Source organism: Dryas octopetala, chromosome 6, assembly GCF_963921425.1.
Source record: "Dryas octopetala chromosome 6, drDryOcto1.1, whole genome shotgun sequence".
NCBI lineage: Eukaryota > Viridiplantae > Streptophyta > Magnoliopsida > Rosales > Rosaceae > Dryas > Dryas octopetala.
This window is the reverse complement of record NC_141371.1, coordinates 21,507,023-21,525,805: the sequence shown is the minus strand read 5'-3', so window position 1 is coordinate 21,525,805 and position 18,783 is coordinate 21,507,023. Positions and strand designations below refer to the sequence as shown.

The window sequence follows — 18,783 nt, the reverse complement described above, 5'->3', positions numbered from 1 at the left end:
GAAAACTCGTCGTGGACAATTGTAGCTTGTATGTTTTTATCATGAATTATAAATGAAACTACTATCATTTAATTTTTTAGTGTTATTTTCGTAAAAAAAAATTTATGGTATAGTGTACACTATGACCTCCCGGAATCAAATTCCTAGATCCGTCACTGCTCTTTTCTTAACTATTTTCTTTTCATTTTTTTTTTCTATACTTAGAATTGGACGCCTCCAATCCAGTTTGTCACTCACTTTTTTCTTAGAAACTCAAGCAATAGAAAGAAATCGACCATCAGGCCAGTCGTTGTTGGTTTAAAGGTATAATCTCTCTCTCTCTCTTTCTCTGAAAGCACTTTTGCGGTTACTAAAAGCAAAGTGCTCAATTCATGAAGCACGTGTGCAGTTATTAAGTTGTTTAGTTGGACCTGCAATCCTGAAATACAGTGTGATTTGGAATACCAAGTACTCATTTGTTCGTACTGTGTCCCCTTTGAACCCTAATCCCCCTTTGTTTAGGGCTAGGGTTCAAAGGGGACACAGTTTGTGCAAACTCCTTGAGCCAAGTAATTAGTTCATCATGCAATTAACAGCTCACTCCTTGAGCTCTTCAATGCATGGCACCAATCAGCAACACAAGCACAGTGGAACCAAAGTAAATGCTATGAAATGCAATTTTAGATTCTATAAAAATCAGCTCCTTCAAGTTACAAAACTTGAAGAAGTTGATGGAGAATCCAAACCTAAAATCTATATGAGTGTTTGATAATGAAAATAAAAGATCAAAACCAACTCAGATTTTAGAAAACATAAACCCAGATTTTGAAAACATTTTTCATCAGAAAAAATATTTTTCTCACAGGAAGAAACTTGAACTCTCTCTCTCAATCCAAAACGTGAAAAGTCCAAAATGAAAGAGTTGAGGAATGAGAGCTAGATGGCACACTCTATTTTGTCCAAAACAAATTGTCACCTGATTGGGACACATGGAGGATTCTGACTTGTTTTGAGCTAAAGAACAAATGACAGCTAGAAAAAGAATGTCCAAGAAAAGAATCCAAAGCTGGTTTGATGATGAGAATGATGATGTGGATTCAGATAAGAGAGGAAGGGAATATTCTTAGTTAAGAAATATCCAATTATGTGTAAGGATGATCTGAGAGAGAGAATACACAGTGCACGTGAGTGTGTGTAGGCAATAATGAACAGTGCACGTGGAGGGGAAATGTGTAACGCCCCGAATCTCGGGCTCATAAAAATCATGAACATCAAACGTTTAAACTCCTTTCTCTTTCAATGATGAGCTATGCATTTAACAAAATAAATATATATAATAAATATGTGAGAACCCGTATTTTTCAAAATCTTATTTGGAATTTTATTTTGAGATTTGGGAATTTATTTGAGAAATAAAAAAGTTTTGGGCAAATTTTTAATTTTTGTTTTAATTTGGGCTTGACCCGAAAGTTGACTTTTAAAGTTAGTGGGCTTTCGTTTTTTATTTTGGGCACGTTGGTTAGGTCCCGACTTCACGAGTTCGTAGACATGAAGCACGCGTAAATCGGAGTTACAGTTTGAGTTTTACGGACGTTCAAAGTGATGGGCAATTTTGTAAAATTTTATTTAACGATTTTAAATACCCAAAATTAGTTTTATATTTCATTTTTTCCTCTCTCTCTTCCCAGCTCTCTCTCTCTCTCTCTCTCTCTCTCTCTCTCTCTCTCTCTCTCTCTCTCTCTCGCACTGCACAGTGCAGCCGCCGCCATCACCGTCGCGTGAGGGAGTGTCCAGCGACGACTACCGGAGGTCGAAGCCCAGACGAGCTCGTCTCCCTCTCCTCTTCCTCCCAGTGGCAGCATCTGACCCAGAAAACCCAGCGACGACGGAGAATTGACGCGAGATAGAGAAGACTCTCTCGTCGGCGATCTGCATTTTTCGACGGAGTTGTGACGTCGAAGCTACTGGGTCCTTCTCCTCTCAGCACGGCGAGTTCAGCCATGGTTCTCCCTTGCTCTAAAGACTTCTCTCAGCGACAGATCGATGATTTTAGGCCGCTGCTTCTCCGACGATTTTTTGGCTTTTCCAGCGACTTTTGGCCATTGACCTAGGTTGACCACCGCGAACCACTGCGGGTCTCGCCGTATGTGGTCGTGCCGATGACTCCAATTGTTGGTTTTTGGCCTCTGGCCAGACACCCGAAGCTTGTGGGTGAGTTTTTGTGTGTTTTGTGTACTGTTCTAAGTTGGGCAGCCACCACGCGGTGCGATTGCCGTCCGTTTCGGTTGTTTGTGTTTCTGATTGTATTTGATTTGGTTGTCTGGTCTTAACAGGTACATGAGCTCGGGAAATCATATTCTCGATGCCGTCATGCTGCTGGATTTGATATCCTAGCAAAGGCGCTATGAAGGACATTTCGGTCTTTTCATGTGGTTGTACAGTGAGTGAAATTGGATAGTTTGATTTGTTACTTTGCTTGCATGTATGCATTTGTTTGCTAGGATTTGGTTTGGCTAGGACTTGATAAAGTCTAAGCTTGAATCTTGAAGATGAGAATGTTGATGATTTGTCATGAGATTATGGAATATGATGTGTGGTTTGTATTATCGTGAATGAGTTGGAGATACGGTATAGGCATATAAATTATGTTTGAGGTTAATGGTGGATGATTAAGCTTGAATTGTTGGAATGACTATTACATTTTTATTGGTGGGATTTTTATGTGAAATTGAGGAATTTGATTTATTTTGATGCTTGAATTATCGGTGAATGAAATATTATGTTATTGAGTAATTATGAATATTATTGAGGATAATTGTTTAAGTTATTTCACTCATACGAGCTTTCGAGCTTACCGGGTTTTTTGTATAACCCGGTACACCATGGATGTGGTGTAGGGTTTGTGTTTTGCAGGTTAAGCATGCTGAGGAGGTAGTGGGGAAAAGACGAGGCAATGGAACCCATTTTAATTTGATTTAAACTATTTTATACAGTGATTTTACATAAATGTTTTTGGGGCTCACACTCTAATTTTGATTAATACGGGTAGGGATGGCAAAATTCCCCGCCCCCGAAAATCCCCGTGGGGACCCGCCCCGATTAAGCGGGTATGGTAATACCATCCCCATCCCCGCCCCGCCCCGTATACCTGTTTAATAAAAATATTATATTACATAATTATATTTTAATTTATTTTCTTAATTTTTGTTGCATATCTTTAAAATTTAATAGTGTTCTCTTTATGATTTAGTGTTATTGTAATATAATATGATGAATTTTAGTGTATTTCATCTATTATATTATATATTTATATTAATTTGATATGTTATTAATAAAAAAATTATTTTTTTGAAAATAATAGGGGCCCCGAATACCCCCGATGGGGACCCGATTACCCGGCGGGGCGGGTATGGTATTGGCAAACCCGCCCCGTATTGCCTCACAATCTACCCCCCTTAAAAAAAATTTCGTCCTCGAAATTCCTAAGGGAAAGTAAAAGCATAACAACTTCACACAATCTTAACCAAGCACAAGCAACAACAAAACATACTTCAGAAAAATTCTTTCAGTTAAAAGAAAACAGGGAATAATACAAGCAAGAAAGATAATAAAAATACGATGCAGATCGAATCCTTCACTTGAGAACTGCAGGTAACGAGCTTGTTGTGTTCCATCCGCATCTATTTTCCAAGATCTTTCGAGTGCATCCAGCTTGATCTTCATATCCTTAGAGTAGCTTGTCGCGGTTCTCGATAATTTTGGATTCTCCTTCTTGAGAACTTCCATCTCCATGTGCGAGTAGCTCAACCACTTCTGAAGCATTTCTATGTGAGGTTGCAAAACTGTAACCGCTGAGTTCTGGCAAACAAACAACAACCTAGGTCCTACGTAGCTACTACATCGATAACCCTACTTACTCGGTGAACTAACTCTTCAACCAACTAAAAACCCTACTTTACTATTTCCCTTGAACCTTTGTTCTCTAACTAATAAACTTACTCAAACCTTCAAACTTTTCTAAATTCAAATCTCATACTAAGTCTGAAACTTCAACTTTCCTGAACTTTCTGAGGAGCAGAGAGGCGATGGCAGTGCAGGGGACATTTCTCAAAACTTTCTCAAACATTTTCATGGCTCAAATAAAATATTTTTCTAAAATCACTTGAAAATCATTTTCTTTCTCAAACTGGCTTTGTCAAACATTTTTCTCAACTAATTTTCTCAAACTGGTTTCTCAAACCTTCCGTAACATCATCATTCCTCACCCAGGCAGTGTGAGATCACTCACTTCTCCTCATCTGGTAGCTCGCCAGTGTCTCGCGTAGCCGCCTACTCAGGGTTTTGGAACTTGGGTCTTGCAATCCACACACTTCTGGACGGGTCTAGCTCTGATACCAAGTTGACAGCATCGTCCACAAATTCCACGCTGGAATCCGAAGTGATCCTGTTGAATCCAACATTAACTGGGTGTTAGGCCCGCAAATTTCCACTGTAATCCAAAATTTGTATCTGAATTTAAACAGAGCATAACTAAGTAGGATTTTTACAACATCAATATACATAAAAACAAATAAGACAAAAATATTGTGCCAACAATGTTGACAGACGAATAGTAGGAAAAACTCATACCTCGACGTGGGGGAAAACGTAAAAAAATATAAAACGTGATAATAATCTCTGTGAGTGGACAAAAATGAACTTTAAAACACGACCCTTGAAAATCATTTGTAAAACTGCTTGTTTACTTTGAACTCATTTCTTTAAAGATTCTCCAGTTTTAAAACCATTTTTAAATTCCCTCAAAGCTGTAAATCAAACTCTGAAGAACATATAATACTTTCAAATTGTAAAACTATTAAAATGTTTGAAATAAAACGAAATGTCTTACTGAAACTATCATTTAAAATATTTATTGATGTAAAATCATTTTTCAAAATATTTCACAAACTAAAACCTCACGCACCCTAGTACCCGGGGAAAAACTGGTCATACGTGCACGTCGAGACTATGATGCTGGTCATACACTGCTGAGTCATCTCTAGGCAAATGCAGAGCAAATATGTAATGCTGGTCATACATCGCTGATTAGGCAGGTGCAAAGCAATATATAATACTGGTCATACACCGCCGACTAGGCAATTGTAGAGCAAATGCTGATCATACACCGCCGAGTCATCTTTAGGTGGGTGTAGAGTAAATCTATACCTGTTGAGGGGGTACTAATTATATGGCGGTTTGAAACCGCTTTTGAATATCTCAATCAACCATATCTTAGGAATACTCATCCAGATAAAATATAATTCTTTTAGTAAATCCGCTTAAATAAAATCATTCTCAAATCGTGAAAACTGCTCAATCAAAATCTTTTTCAGAGAAATAGAAATTTTAATCATAAACAACTTAGAATAATACCCAAAAACCATTTTCATAAACCTTCCTTATGAAAATCATGCAATGCAACCATGATCTCAAAATCTCACTTCCTTAACTCATATCAAAACAATTATTTAACAAAAGATTTTCAAACTTATGCAATTGAACAGATTTCCAAAACATTTCGTAAATCATTAATCGAAAATATCAAGATAGTTAAGCATAAATTTAAGCTTCCAAACAATAATAGTAAATTATTATTATTTTTCTCTTTTTCAAATGAATAAGCATGCACTAGCTTGTTTAAACCCTCAATTAAATTAGCATGCAATAATTAAAAAATTTTCTTTAAAAAAAATAATCATAAATTATATAAAACATTTATAAAACAATGTCCACTCACGGTTTACATCGAGCTATGCCGAATCCTTTTCAGAATTGATTTCTACTCACGATCCTTTACTTGTTTGCCACTAGAATAGCCGAGAGGTGAAGCTCATTCGACCTAGTATAAAAACACGCCCAGTTTCATAATTTAGGAAATTTATTATACGAATTTCAAGTAAGGAGATAAATGATTATATGCCCTCTTAATTGAACGAGATCTAAATTTTTGTTTTGCATAAAATTTCAAATGCGGTCAACACCACTCAAACCAACATCAAGACTCAACATCTTCCTCGAATAACAAATCTCAATTTTTCCAATCAACCAAACCTACATTTCTCCTTCTCTCCATAATCAGTATAAACCATAATAATACCAAAGATATAAATAAGAATCCTCAAATCATACCGATACTTCCTTAAAAATTAATTAGATCATTCTAGCAGAATAATTGACTACTAAATAAATCATTAACCTCGACAATAGACATTTCTCGTCTAAATCAGCAATTAATCTCAGAGCATCTCTATAATTTCCAATTAATCCCTTAGCCTCAATATCATCATCAATCCATTCTCATGATCTAGTCCTACACTTAGCCTCCTCTAACCTAAAAAAACAAATCACATAAAACAGACAATTCGCCCACTATACTCTACAATATAACCAGATAAATTTCACTCACCGTGCAACTTGTGAAAAGATTGAAATGCCATTCATGGCGCCTTTGCTCTAATATCGAATCTGGCAGCATGACGACATCGGGAATAAGATTTCTCGAGCCTGTGTACCTGTTAAAACCAGAACACTAAATCAAATACAATCGGAAACACAAACGACCATTGAACGACCAAAACGGACGACAATCGGCTCGCGTGGTGGCTGCCCAACTGAGAACAGCACACAAAACACATAGAAACTTACCCACAAGCTTCGGATGTCTGGCCAGAGGCTAAAAACCAACAATTGGAGTCATCGGCACGACTACACGCGTCGGGACCCGCAGTGGTCCGCGGTGGTCAACCTGGGTCGACAGCCAAAAGTCGCCGGAAAAGCTAGAAAATAGTCGAAGAAGCCGCAGCCTTAAATCATTGATCCGTCACCGAGAGAAGTCGTCAGAGCAAGAGAGAACCATGGCCAAACTTGCCGTGCTGAGAGGAGGAGGACCCAGTAGGTTCGGCGTCACAACTCCGTCGGAAAACACAGATTGCCGGCAAAAGAGTCTTCTCTGTCTCGCGTCGATTCTCCGTCGTCGCTGGATTTTCTGGGTTAAATGCTGCCACTGGGAGGAAGAGGAAAGGGAGGCGAGCTCGTCTGGGCTTCGACCTCCGGCAGCCGTCGCCGGACGCGCCGGTGATGGCGGCGGCTGCACTGTGCAGCGTGAAAGAGTGAAAATGGGGAGAGAGAGAGAGAGAGAGAGAGAGAGAGAGAGAAAGAAAGAGAGAGAGAGAGAGAACTGGGAAGAGAGAGAGGAAAAAATGAAATATAAAATGATTTTGGGTATTTAAAATCGTTAAATGAAATTTGACAAAATTGCTCCTCACTTTGAACGTCCGTAAAACTCAAACCGTAACTCTGATCTACGTGTGCTTCATGTCTACGAAATCGTGGAATCAGGACCTAACCAACGGGCCCAAAGTCAAAAATGAAAGCCCACTAACTTTACAAGTCAACTTTTGGGTCAAGCCTAAATTAAAACAAAAATTAAAAATTTTCCCAAAACTTTTTAATTTCTCAAATAAATTCTCAAAATCTCAAAATAAAATCCCAAATAAGATTTTGAAAAATACGGTGTCTTACAAAATGGGTTGAGAAAGGTGAACTTATGTGAACATCACATGATTCTTAAAAGACTAACAGGCTCACTTAAGACAATTTCATAAGCAATGAAATGGACTCATATGTAATGGGCTTATTAACAAATATGATGCATGAAATGCATTTTGCCTTAGTCCATATGCTTTGTTCTTTCAACCTTGATGTGTTTAACCTAAAACAAACCCTAAGAGACTAAAATCTCAATTTATCCTAGAGCTTGTTGAATGTGACAAATATAAAATGAGTACAATGGTTTTAACAAGGAAAAACCAATTTAAATTCTTAGAACTAAAAAACGTGATCTTCATGCCTTTGGGGAGGTTATTCCTCCAAAGGCCCTTCGATTCTTAACTTAGTCATGTTATCTTTTTCGGATCTCCTTTTTCGTCCCTTAACATGATCTATGTCGAGCCTTTTCATACCCCTTCTCCCCAAGAGTTATTTCCTGAATTTGAAGAATAAATAACCTCTTATTCATTAACTGTCGAGGTACATTAACCTTCAAAGCAGTTAATGAAGGCTTGGTTCTTATCTGACTATTTAATAGTCAGATTAGCCTCCAGCTTGGGCCTTGGGCGTCTGATCATTCTTTAGGCACCTATTTATGACCTAGAAATTAATAAATATTGCATCTAAATATAATGGCCCATCAGTTACCCCTCTACTTTCTCTGAGGTTCCAACTTCGAGGAAAAAGTTCTTACTAACTCGTAAAGCTTTAAACAAAAAGAAATGAAAGAAAAAAAGCAAATCCTTAGAATTACCCTTAGGACTCACTAGGGATGTTCCTAAAATACGAGCAACTATCCCTCTAAATCCTCCATCTCAATCTAGTGTTGAGGTCGCAGTTGTCTCTGATCAGATTCAACCTCAATGATATCCACAGGTCATTGTTGATCGAATTCAAAGTCACGTGGTAGAAAAAAACTGTCTAGAACTCGAATAACTTCATCGACCCTACAAAATTAACTTCAACACCCCCGGAATCAAAGACAGGTGTTTATACTCCAACAAAGGTATTATCTGCTTCCAGTTACAGCCTTTCGAGTTCAGGCTTAGATTGCCTCTGCATCGTCTCATTAGGAAATTTCACTACAAGAAAAGTACTCATTTGCAGCATTCCATAAACGCTGCAAATTATCATTTGCAGGGTTTTATTAAACGCTATATATTGAGACGTTGCAAAAGACACCTTGTTTTTGCAACGTTTATTTCATGTTACTAAGAAATGCTGCAAATGATATTTTATAACATTTTTTCATCGTTGGATATTGACTTTTATAACAGTTGGATAACGTTGCAAAAGTTCCATTTACAACATATTTTTAACGTTGCAAAAGAGGTCTTACATCCCCCACAAATATTATTCATAACATATTTTTAACGTTACTAAAGATATTAGATTGCAAATGTTGTTATGTATTACTCAGCTTGCAACATTGTTTAAATGCTGCGAATATTGGTTTTTTTTTTTTACATCCTTATTCTCTTGATTAACCATTATTGTTCAATTAGAAATATTTTAATACACCCACTAACTTCTAAAATGTTCCTCTCAAAGTCATCCATGAATCAAAATAGACATTGAAAAAATTAAATAAAATCAAGTGAATAATAGATCACATTCTTACAATTAATTATAAAATATCACATAGTAAAATAATTACATCATTTCGCCACCTTAGTTTTTAGTGGAAATTACAGAAGAACTTAAATACATTCAACTAGACGTTAAATATATTATACATCAGACCAACTATGTAGAACAAAATAAGGTCACCTACTTCTAACATATACCAAATGCATGTGTAGACCACAAAAAGGTCAATATATACATTATCAACTAGAGTCAAAATAATGGTCAAGATGGAGTTGCAAAAGACCAAATATGCACAAACTCAAAAAACATATCCTGCATTGGTATAGCTAGACCATGTGTAGAACCAAAAACACTTTAGTTAGACTTTGGACCGAGAAAGATCACCCCTCTGCATAATAGCCAAAAACTACATTGTTCTAAATTAAGTACTTAATTTAGAACAATGTAGTTTTTGGGCCAAGCAATAGTACTTCCAATTGCATCATCAACCACATTAAACTCTGACGTTGGACGATATAATGGAGCATCTTCTAATACTATAAGTGTCACCCAAACCTTCCAACAATCTGGTCCAAGACAAACATGGTGTACCTTTGAAAGAGGATCTTTTGATGCAACTGTTCCTTCAGCTACAACTTCTCCAGTTCCCATCCATGATAGTAATTTACATCGACCATTTTCCACATTCCTTGCATCTGATATAGTTGGATTCATGTGCTGCAAATAGAGTAATTACAAAGAAAAATAGAATGCGGTCAATTTTCTCCAAGAAGAAGATGTGACCAAATTGAATAAGCATATATATAATGCAAACCTGTGAAGTTTCCTTAGAATGTTGCATGCTATCCTTAGGAGTAGTAGTTTGATCCTATAAAGATTTTAGCATTTGTGTATCAAATTAAAATCACAGTAATACAAATAGTTGTTCTTCAAATCATAAGACAATTGGAATCTTTTACACACCAAATAGACACACACACACATACAACACCTGTAGAATATCTTCAGAATGCTCCAATGTGTCCTCTGTAGTAGTTTGATCCTAAAAAAAATTAATAAAATGTCATATATATGCTAATTGAACATGAAGTAATCATATATTTTGTTCATCATTTGGTGTCAATTAAAATTGAACCACAGCTCACATCACAGCAAACATGTAAGGGCCTTGGTTGTACATGAATTTAACATTTTTCATGCTAGTGTATTTCTATAATTAGATTAATAGAGTTCATTGCTTTTAGATAAAGAAAAAAAATAAAATTACCTTTTGTCTGCTGCCTTGTTTAATAAACAAGGCTTTCAGCTCATCAAATTGTGATTGAAGATCTTTAATCTTACCCTCAAGACATGCAACATTGGACCTATTATGTGCTTGTAAAGTGAATCTTGTTGATGTCGCTCCAAACCCGAGTGCTCGAACCCGCCCTGGTCGTTCAGCTCCAAATACATGGGTTAGAGCATCGTCCTTGAGAGATTGAGCAGCTTCACTTGCATGTTTTTTGTTATATTCACTCACTTTTTGCTGAATGTAAGCAAATATTTTGGTTAATAGTGTAAGGCTAAAAATTAACAAATTTACTGCTTGTATTTATATTGCTAACTCAAAAGGGACAAACAAATCAACACTTAGATGGAGTGGATAGGAGTTGCAAAAATCAACACCTCATATCCAAACAAATAAAGAACATTGCAGATTCGAAAAACTTTATAATTAAAAAAAAAAAGCAAACTAACATTAAATAAAAGAATAGACAATGTATAACTGTTAAGAGATTGAAATAAACCATTCCCATAAGGGATTCCAACCCCTTTCGGTCTATTAATTAATGTATATTACCGTTGCATCAGCAAGTGCCTCACTAATTGGCTTTCCTGTTTTCTTTGAATATCCACGAAGCCACACATCAACTCTAGACACTGATCCATTCTCTTCTCTCTTAAGAAACATAGAAATAATTAGTGGATAACTCATTAATTTCAATTTTAGAAGAACTAAAGATTGATAGACAATACAAGTTTTACCATTTCATCTTCTAAACGAGCAAAGCCTTTCCGACCTGTGGTGTGAATGAGAGTCTGGTTTGCCTTCATGTCTTGAAACTTTTTACTCTTTTCCTAAAATAAAAAAAAAAAAATAGTAAACATGTAATTAAGAAGGCATCAATCTTTGTTTTACTTAATAAAAAATGTCAACATTTGCATTATTATATATAGAAGAACATGCTAACCTTGAAGGTATCAGACAGTCTCTCTTTGACAAACTTCGCCCAATGTTTTTCGTTAGTGCTTTTGGGTTTCAAGTCCTTGAATGCACCAATATGTCTGGAAACATCCTCACTTTCAGCTAATTCTCGTATTTTTCGTGTTAGAACAGATTTGTGAGTCCTCCAGCTCCTTCCCATTGACATTAAAACAATTTTTTTATGGCATTCCTCTAACTTGAATTGTTGCTACATTATAAAAGAAAATGATTTATGAACAAGTTATAATGTAATAAACTTAATAATAGTAAAAAGCAACAGTATGCGTTACAATACTTACCTTAACACAAATCCAAAGTCGTTCTTCTGTTTCATCATCAAGACCATGCCAATTATCTAATGTTATGGGCACCACTTGTCGTGCCAAACAACCAATATAAGAAGATAGCTTATTAGAACTTTTCTTCACAGGTTGACCCAAAGGATTAAATTCAACATTGACAAGTCTTCCATCTTTGGGAGGATCGATAATATCAATCGTTGCAGGGCCCCTGGTCTTTTTTTTCAGTGGAGAGGAATCAGGTATCTCATCTACATTAGGCGCTGAATTATCAGAATCATCACGGATTCTAATTCCACGATTTTCAGTATTATTTCTAAGAGCTGCAACACTAGCATCTTGTTCTTTCCTTGCTCTTTTGTTCCCCTGTTTAGACGACTGTGTAATCATAGATAATGAAATTTAGAGACTTTTATATTATCAAAATTCCAATACTGATAATATGTGCAAATTAACTGTACAGTGGAGTTTACCTCTGGGTTGGTTTTGGACATCTCTGAAAATCTGGTTTCAATTACAAGATCCTGCATACATGCCAATTTAAATAGAGATATACCTTTTTTTTTTCCAATGAACCTCAATAGATGAAGTTTATTAATGAAAAACAATAGGGAAAAAGATAATATGACATTTCAAAGCAAAAGCAACCAATAATTAACAACAAAAAGTGCTTAATCAATAGATGAAATAGTACCCTAAATATAATTTTTTTAATAAAAATCTAGGTTATTACACTAACATTAGAAGTTACACTAAGATTCCATCACAATCCTCTCTTACATACTGGACATCTTCACTAATATAAGTAGACTTAATTGTTTCTTTATCTAGAGTTGCGTATGGAGAAAAATCACTCTCATTGGACATCTCTACATCATGAATGCCTCTAGGTGGTGCTTTTAGTACAACATACCATGATGATGTATCACTTTCCCTAGAATAAAAGACTTGCTTCGCTTGTGGTGCCAAAATAAAAGGATCTTTTTCAAAGGCTGATTTTCCATCAGGGAGGTTAACTAATATAAAACCATCTTCTACCTTGACACCATTTGAAATATTAGCCCAATCACACTTAAACACAGGAACACTAAATTTGTGGTAATCTAGTAAAATGATATCCTTTAGAATCCCATAGTAAGAGATGTTTCCCATAACTTGATTGGGATCTTTTGCACTAGATCTACAAAGAGTGTCAGCTTCAATGGATACACCGCTATTTTGTGTTGACTTCTCAGTATCCTTTGTACGAAAACGGAGTCTGTTAATAATATATCCAGAATAAGACATAGCATAACTTCTAGGTCCATATGCAAGCCAATAAAGTGTGTCACTGATCCCATCTTCTTGGACCTTAATCTGTTTAAGTAAAAATTTAGTTAGAGATCACTAACTAAATGTAAATGCAAAAGGCAGATTGGCAGCAAATTAAAAAAATACTCAACCACCTTATTTGACAACCATTCCCTAAATTGGTCTGTGTGCCTCTTTTCTAATAGGCTTTCATACTTTGGATTTCTAAGTCTGGCATCTTTTTGTTTCAACTCCTCTTTGTGCATTCTAATATATCAAACCAAATAGAAACAAAATTAAAAAAAAAAAAAGTTAAGATAATTGTTCCTAAAATAAGGGTTATAGTCATCTAACTTACTCAAAATACGGCTCAACTTCTGCACTATTACGTAACACATAACAATGAGCAATTTCTCTCATATCATCATCCAAAATAATTGGTACCCCAGTAGTGAATGTATGTCCTCCAAATAATATTCTTTCATCATCCCAATCTTCATTGCGATCATGTCGAGTACCAATTATACTTGCTTGTTCCATGTATCCACTACAAAACCTCATACATTCTTCAGCTAGATAACGCTCAGCTATGCACCCTTCGGGTCGTGCACGATTTTTTACATACCCCTTCAATACTTTCATATATCTAGAGAAATGGTGTATGGGATAAAAATTATGTTAGTTAGATTTGAGATAAGTGAATTATAAATAAAAATAAAATTCAATAATGATAGTACCTTTCAAATGGGTACATCCAACGATATTGTACTGGACCACACCGTTGAACTTCCCGTGCTAAGTGAATCGTCAAGTGAATCATAATGTCGAAAAAAGGAGGAAAAAACCTTTCAAACATGCACAAAGTCTCTACAACTTCTGTTTCCATTTCTTCTAATTTATTACCATCAATCACCCTCTGGCACAATTCATTAAAAAATGCAGATAGCCTGAAGATTGCATTCCTTGTCCCATTTGGTAAGAGGCCTCTTATTGCTACTGACAATAGTTGCTGCATTAGAACATGATGATCATGAGATTTAAGGCCCATTATTTTGCATTCCTCTAATGAGATGCAATTCCCAATATTGGATCCATATCCGTCTGGTAACTTTAAAGTATATAACCTCTTAAGAAATGTTTCTTTCTCATTCTTGGAAAGCATGTGCATTGCTGCTGGCAAATACATCCTGCTGCCTCTTTTTACTGGATGCAAAGCATGCCTAATGTTCATCACTTGCAAATCTCTACGAGATTTCAACCCATCTTTTGATTTTCCTTTTATATTCAACAATGTGCTAACAATGCTATCACAAACATTTTTTTCCACATGCATAACATCCAAGTTATGACGCAAGAGTAATCCCTACAAAATTATCAAAAGAAAATAATTGCATCATGGTTTAAATTAACACCCAAAATAAAAACTGATGGTCTAAAATATTAAACAAGTAATATAGTGTTAAACATATACCTCCCAATATGGCAAGTCAAAAAAAATTGACTTTTTTTTCCACATTTGTACCTCTTTTGGGTCTCTCTTCCTTTTCTTCTTTGTTTTCTTTCCCCAATCATTCACAATATCTTTCACTTCTTGTAAGACTTGTTGACTGGTTAATGGTTTAGGCCTTCTTTTAGTTTCTTCATGTCCATCAAACCAACTTTTCTTTTTTCGAAAAGGATGAGTTGATGCAAGAAACCGTCGGTGATCCATATACACCACCTTCTTACTGTGGAGTAAATATTTTGAGCATGTACCAAGACCACATATAGGACAAGCTGCTTTCCCTTTTGTTGTACATCCAGCTAAGTTTCCATATGCTGGAAAATCATTTATTGTCCAAATTAAAATAGCTTTCAATTTGAACATTGCCTTATTGTATGAATCATACATGTCCACCCCGTTGTTCCATAGTTCCTTCAAGTCCTCTATAAGGGGCTCTAAATAAACATCTATATCATTCCCTGGCTGTTTTGGACCTGGAATTAATAGACTCAACATTAAGTTTTCCTTCAACATGCTTAACCCTGGGGGAAGGTTATAAATCACTAGTATCACTGGCCAGCAACTATATCTAGAACTAAGGTCACCGAAAGGGTTAAATTCATCAGTTGCTAGTCCAAGTCTAAGATTGCGTGCTTCCAAACCAAATTCAGGCCATTTCCTATTAATTGTATTCCATGCTGGTGAATCAACTGGATGACGCATCTTTCCGTCTTGACTTTGATTATTAGAATGCCAAGTTAACTGCTGTGCTTTTTCCACTGACTTGAACATCCTCTTAAATCTTGGTATTATAGGAAAGTAGCGTAAAATTTTCACTGGAACTCCCTTTTGAACCTTTTTAGTGCGTTGGTTTAACTTCCATCTTGAAGTGCTGCATTTTGGGCATGTCTCCATATCTTTTTTTTCTTTCCAAAATAAACAACAATCGTTGGAGCATGCATCTATCTTCTCATACCCTAGATCAAATGCTTTCAATAACCTTTTTGTTGAGTAAATCGAATCAGGAATACTGTTTCCATCAGGCAGCATATCTCGAAATATCTGAAGATATTCTGTAAAACAAATATCAGACAAACCATGTACAGCTTTAAGCTTGTACAAAAGTACAACTGCAGACAGCCTAATGTACTTTTTACATCCTGTATAAAGGGGAGACTCAGCATCTTCCAACTTTTGCGTGAAATCTTCCTCTGCTCTTTCACCAAATGGTTCTCCATGACGTAAATCTTGATCATACACATCTTTATACATTCTATATGTGTCTGATATATCAACATCTTCACATTCTACATTCATGTGTGGACTTTCCCCATGAAGGACCCATGTAGTATATCTAGGATCCATTCCTTTGATAACCAAGTGTTCATAAACAACATTAGCATGGTGAGAGCGAAGGTTTCGACATTTAGTGCAAGGGCATATGATATTACCAAAATTCCCTGCGCTTGTCTGAGCCATATTGACAAAGTTTCTAGCTGCATCTTGGTATTCTTTAGAACGTCTACACATAAAACTAATCATTATTATTGTTTAAAATTGACTATACTATGTTTTAGTATTTTCTATAACAAAGTAATTGGAAAGACCTTTCAAGATACACCCATGTCTTGTCCATTATATATAAAGCCTGCTCTCACGTGTGCACATATATCCTGATTTGAATAATATATTGGATCATATTATACCATGTACCAGTTAGCTTAACATAGATATCCATGTACTAATGAAGAAAAGGATGAGAGAATATGCAATTTATACTTTCTAACTATTGGGTTGCTAATATGCAATTTTGTGGTTGAAGCAATTATAAAGAAGCACTACAAGAAATGTGAACAAAGGCCACTTTCATTGGTTGTATAGAAAAGGGTGGCATTTGGGAACTTTAGTCTCTATTGCTTAATTGCCATCAATTTTTGTTAAAATCGAGGCACTTTAGTCCCTAATGCCCAATTACCACCCTTTTCTGTGCAACCAATGAAGGTGGCTTTTGCTCACATTTCTTGTAGTGAAGCAAGTCTAGTTTAAATAAAATAGTGAGTATAATGTTGCAATGCCATTGTTATATTCAACAATTCAATTAAGGGCTTTGAAATGTTACCTGAGAATGGAATTAGCAATAATGAGTTTTATTAGCTGATTTTGTGCCCTCTGTTTTTTTCCTTCAAAAACATGTAACATAAAGGCAATTCCCAATTGACTTATTTCTAAGATATCACATAAAAAAGACAGCAACCAAAATCTATTTGATGCAGACAAGTATACATTCAATATTCACACATGTTTAATAAAAAAAGTACAAGAGAATGCTTGATCAAGACAAAAGTAGCCTCTTTATAAACATATATAGTCAATTTGATAAAACAGCCACAAGTACAAAAAATTATTTGTTATGGTTTTAATCAGTATATATAGATTACTCTATGAATAACAAACATTGTGATACAAGATTTACGAGGGTCTATCAAAAGTCACTCTATGATTAGTAATGAAGGTGCATGAGATAGAATAGTAATAACACTCCAATCACAAGAAAATTGCTATAACCCACAAGCCACCACAGTAGTAGTACTGCTCAGTTTGAGGGTCGAGGATTCTTTGGACATTTACAATGCAACAATACATTACAGATCAGGTAATTTACCATCTAGGGATTGCCAATTAAGCATGAATTTTTCTCAACGAAATCTAAAATTAAGTGCCTATTAATTATATCTAGCTAGCTCCTTAATTAATCTATCTTTATTTTGTATATTTGGGTTACAGCTACATACAGATTGCAAAGTTTGATCATCTTATAATCTTTACTTGAGTGTGGTGGTCTAAGAAATTCCAAGAACTTAGTTTAAGATTAGACTCATTATAATCCATTTGTATTCAAAGAGATGGAGTCTAATGTGTGAAAAAACATAAGAAACATAAAATTACTATGACCTACAACTTGACCATCAAATAAGAAATATAAAATTACTATGACCTACAACTTGACCATCAAATAAGAAATATAAAATTACTATGACCATCATTATTATGATTCTTAGACTCAAGTCTCGTAAAATTACTATGAACTTGAGTGAACTTGACCATCTTGGTACTATTACTATGACCATCAATATCTTTGCGCTTGTTAGAGCCATATTGACAAAGTTTCAAGCTCCATCTTAGCCTGTGAGAGTGAACTTGAGTCTAAGAACTTGGTCATAAAATTACTATAATTAACTTGAGTCTGTAGGTTCACTAATATTCACTATTTGACTATCAAATAAGAAACAGAAAATTACTATGATCAAAAACTTGAATGCCTTCAGGGAAAAATATCTCAAGAGAACATTAAAAATGTCACATTTTTATTTGTACACATCTAATTTCATTCCTCCCAGGCTTCAATCGAGGCTAGATTAATTGCATAATTCATTTAAAAGAGTAATTCACTGTTGTAAATTGTGTGATGTAGCCATACCCAAAAGAAAAGTTTATGGTGTATCATCATATACATCTAAGGCAATGAATCGAGGAGGTAATAGTTTATTGCTGAAAAATAGTATCTTATAAAATCTACCTGCCATCCTTGGTCAAGAAATAGTTTTTCCTTGCCTCTAATGTTGGTGTATCATGTATGCCCAAGAGTGCACAGCCTCGACTCTGAAAATACAAACACAATAGCATTATTATGTGCATATCAAATATTTATTGCAGATAAGATGAGATAGTGTTGAGCAACATAGTTTCACCAAAAGCAATAAACGGTTAAAATTTTACAAGTTTCACAAGCAGTGACACAGACCAACAAGGTGCAAGTGTCTAGCCTAGACGATCTTCAAATGATAAGCATGTGTTTTAATTAATTTATCTATTTATTCTTTTCTTTACAAGAGATTTTATTGAAAAAAAAAAAACAGGAAAAAAAGAAAAAAGAAAAAGAGATGGTACAGTACACAAAAGGTAAACATTATTGCATTTATTTGTCCTGTTCTCAGGCAAACGCTGGCAAATGGGAGGAAAGGAAATTTTTTCCTGCTTTTCACAGAAACACTTTGCAATCAATATAATGAGTCTAATTTTTTCATGATAATATATATTGGATTATAGCATCATTATAATCCATCTCCTTGAAAAGAATCGCCATGAATACATTAGACTCCATCTCCTTTAATGTTAGACTGCAAATCAAAAGCCTTACACATCCTTGAATATCTTCTAAAACTCAGGTACAATACAAAAATTCGTATGAATTTCAAGTTCCCATAGATTTGGTTCTCACCAAATTTCCAATTAAATCTTTTTTGGTTCTA

General features: G+C 35.3%; 1 protein-coding gene across 1 annotated transcript; it reads right to left on the bottom strand.

Annotated features, from left to right (window-relative positions):
• Nucleotides 1–10,297: 10,297 nt before the first annotated feature.
• Nucleotides 10,298–15,952, bottom strand: LOC147283240 (uncharacterized). Its single transcript, XM_086248390.1, has 12 exons — nt 14,462–15,952; nt 13,728–14,353; nt 13,349–13,636; nt 13,146–13,257; nt 12,481–13,056; nt 12,174–12,224; nt 11,701–12,078; nt 11,388–11,609; nt 11,182–11,274; nt 10,997–11,095; nt 10,424–10,681; nt 10,298–10,366 (listed from the first exon to the last, which is right to left on the bottom strand). Exons 1-12 carry the CDS (start codon nt 15,950–15,952, stop codon nt 10,298–10,300), a joined length of 4,263 nt encoding a protein of 1,420 aa, XP_086104516.1.
• Between the last annotated feature and the right edge of the window lie 2,831 nt (nt 15,953–18,783).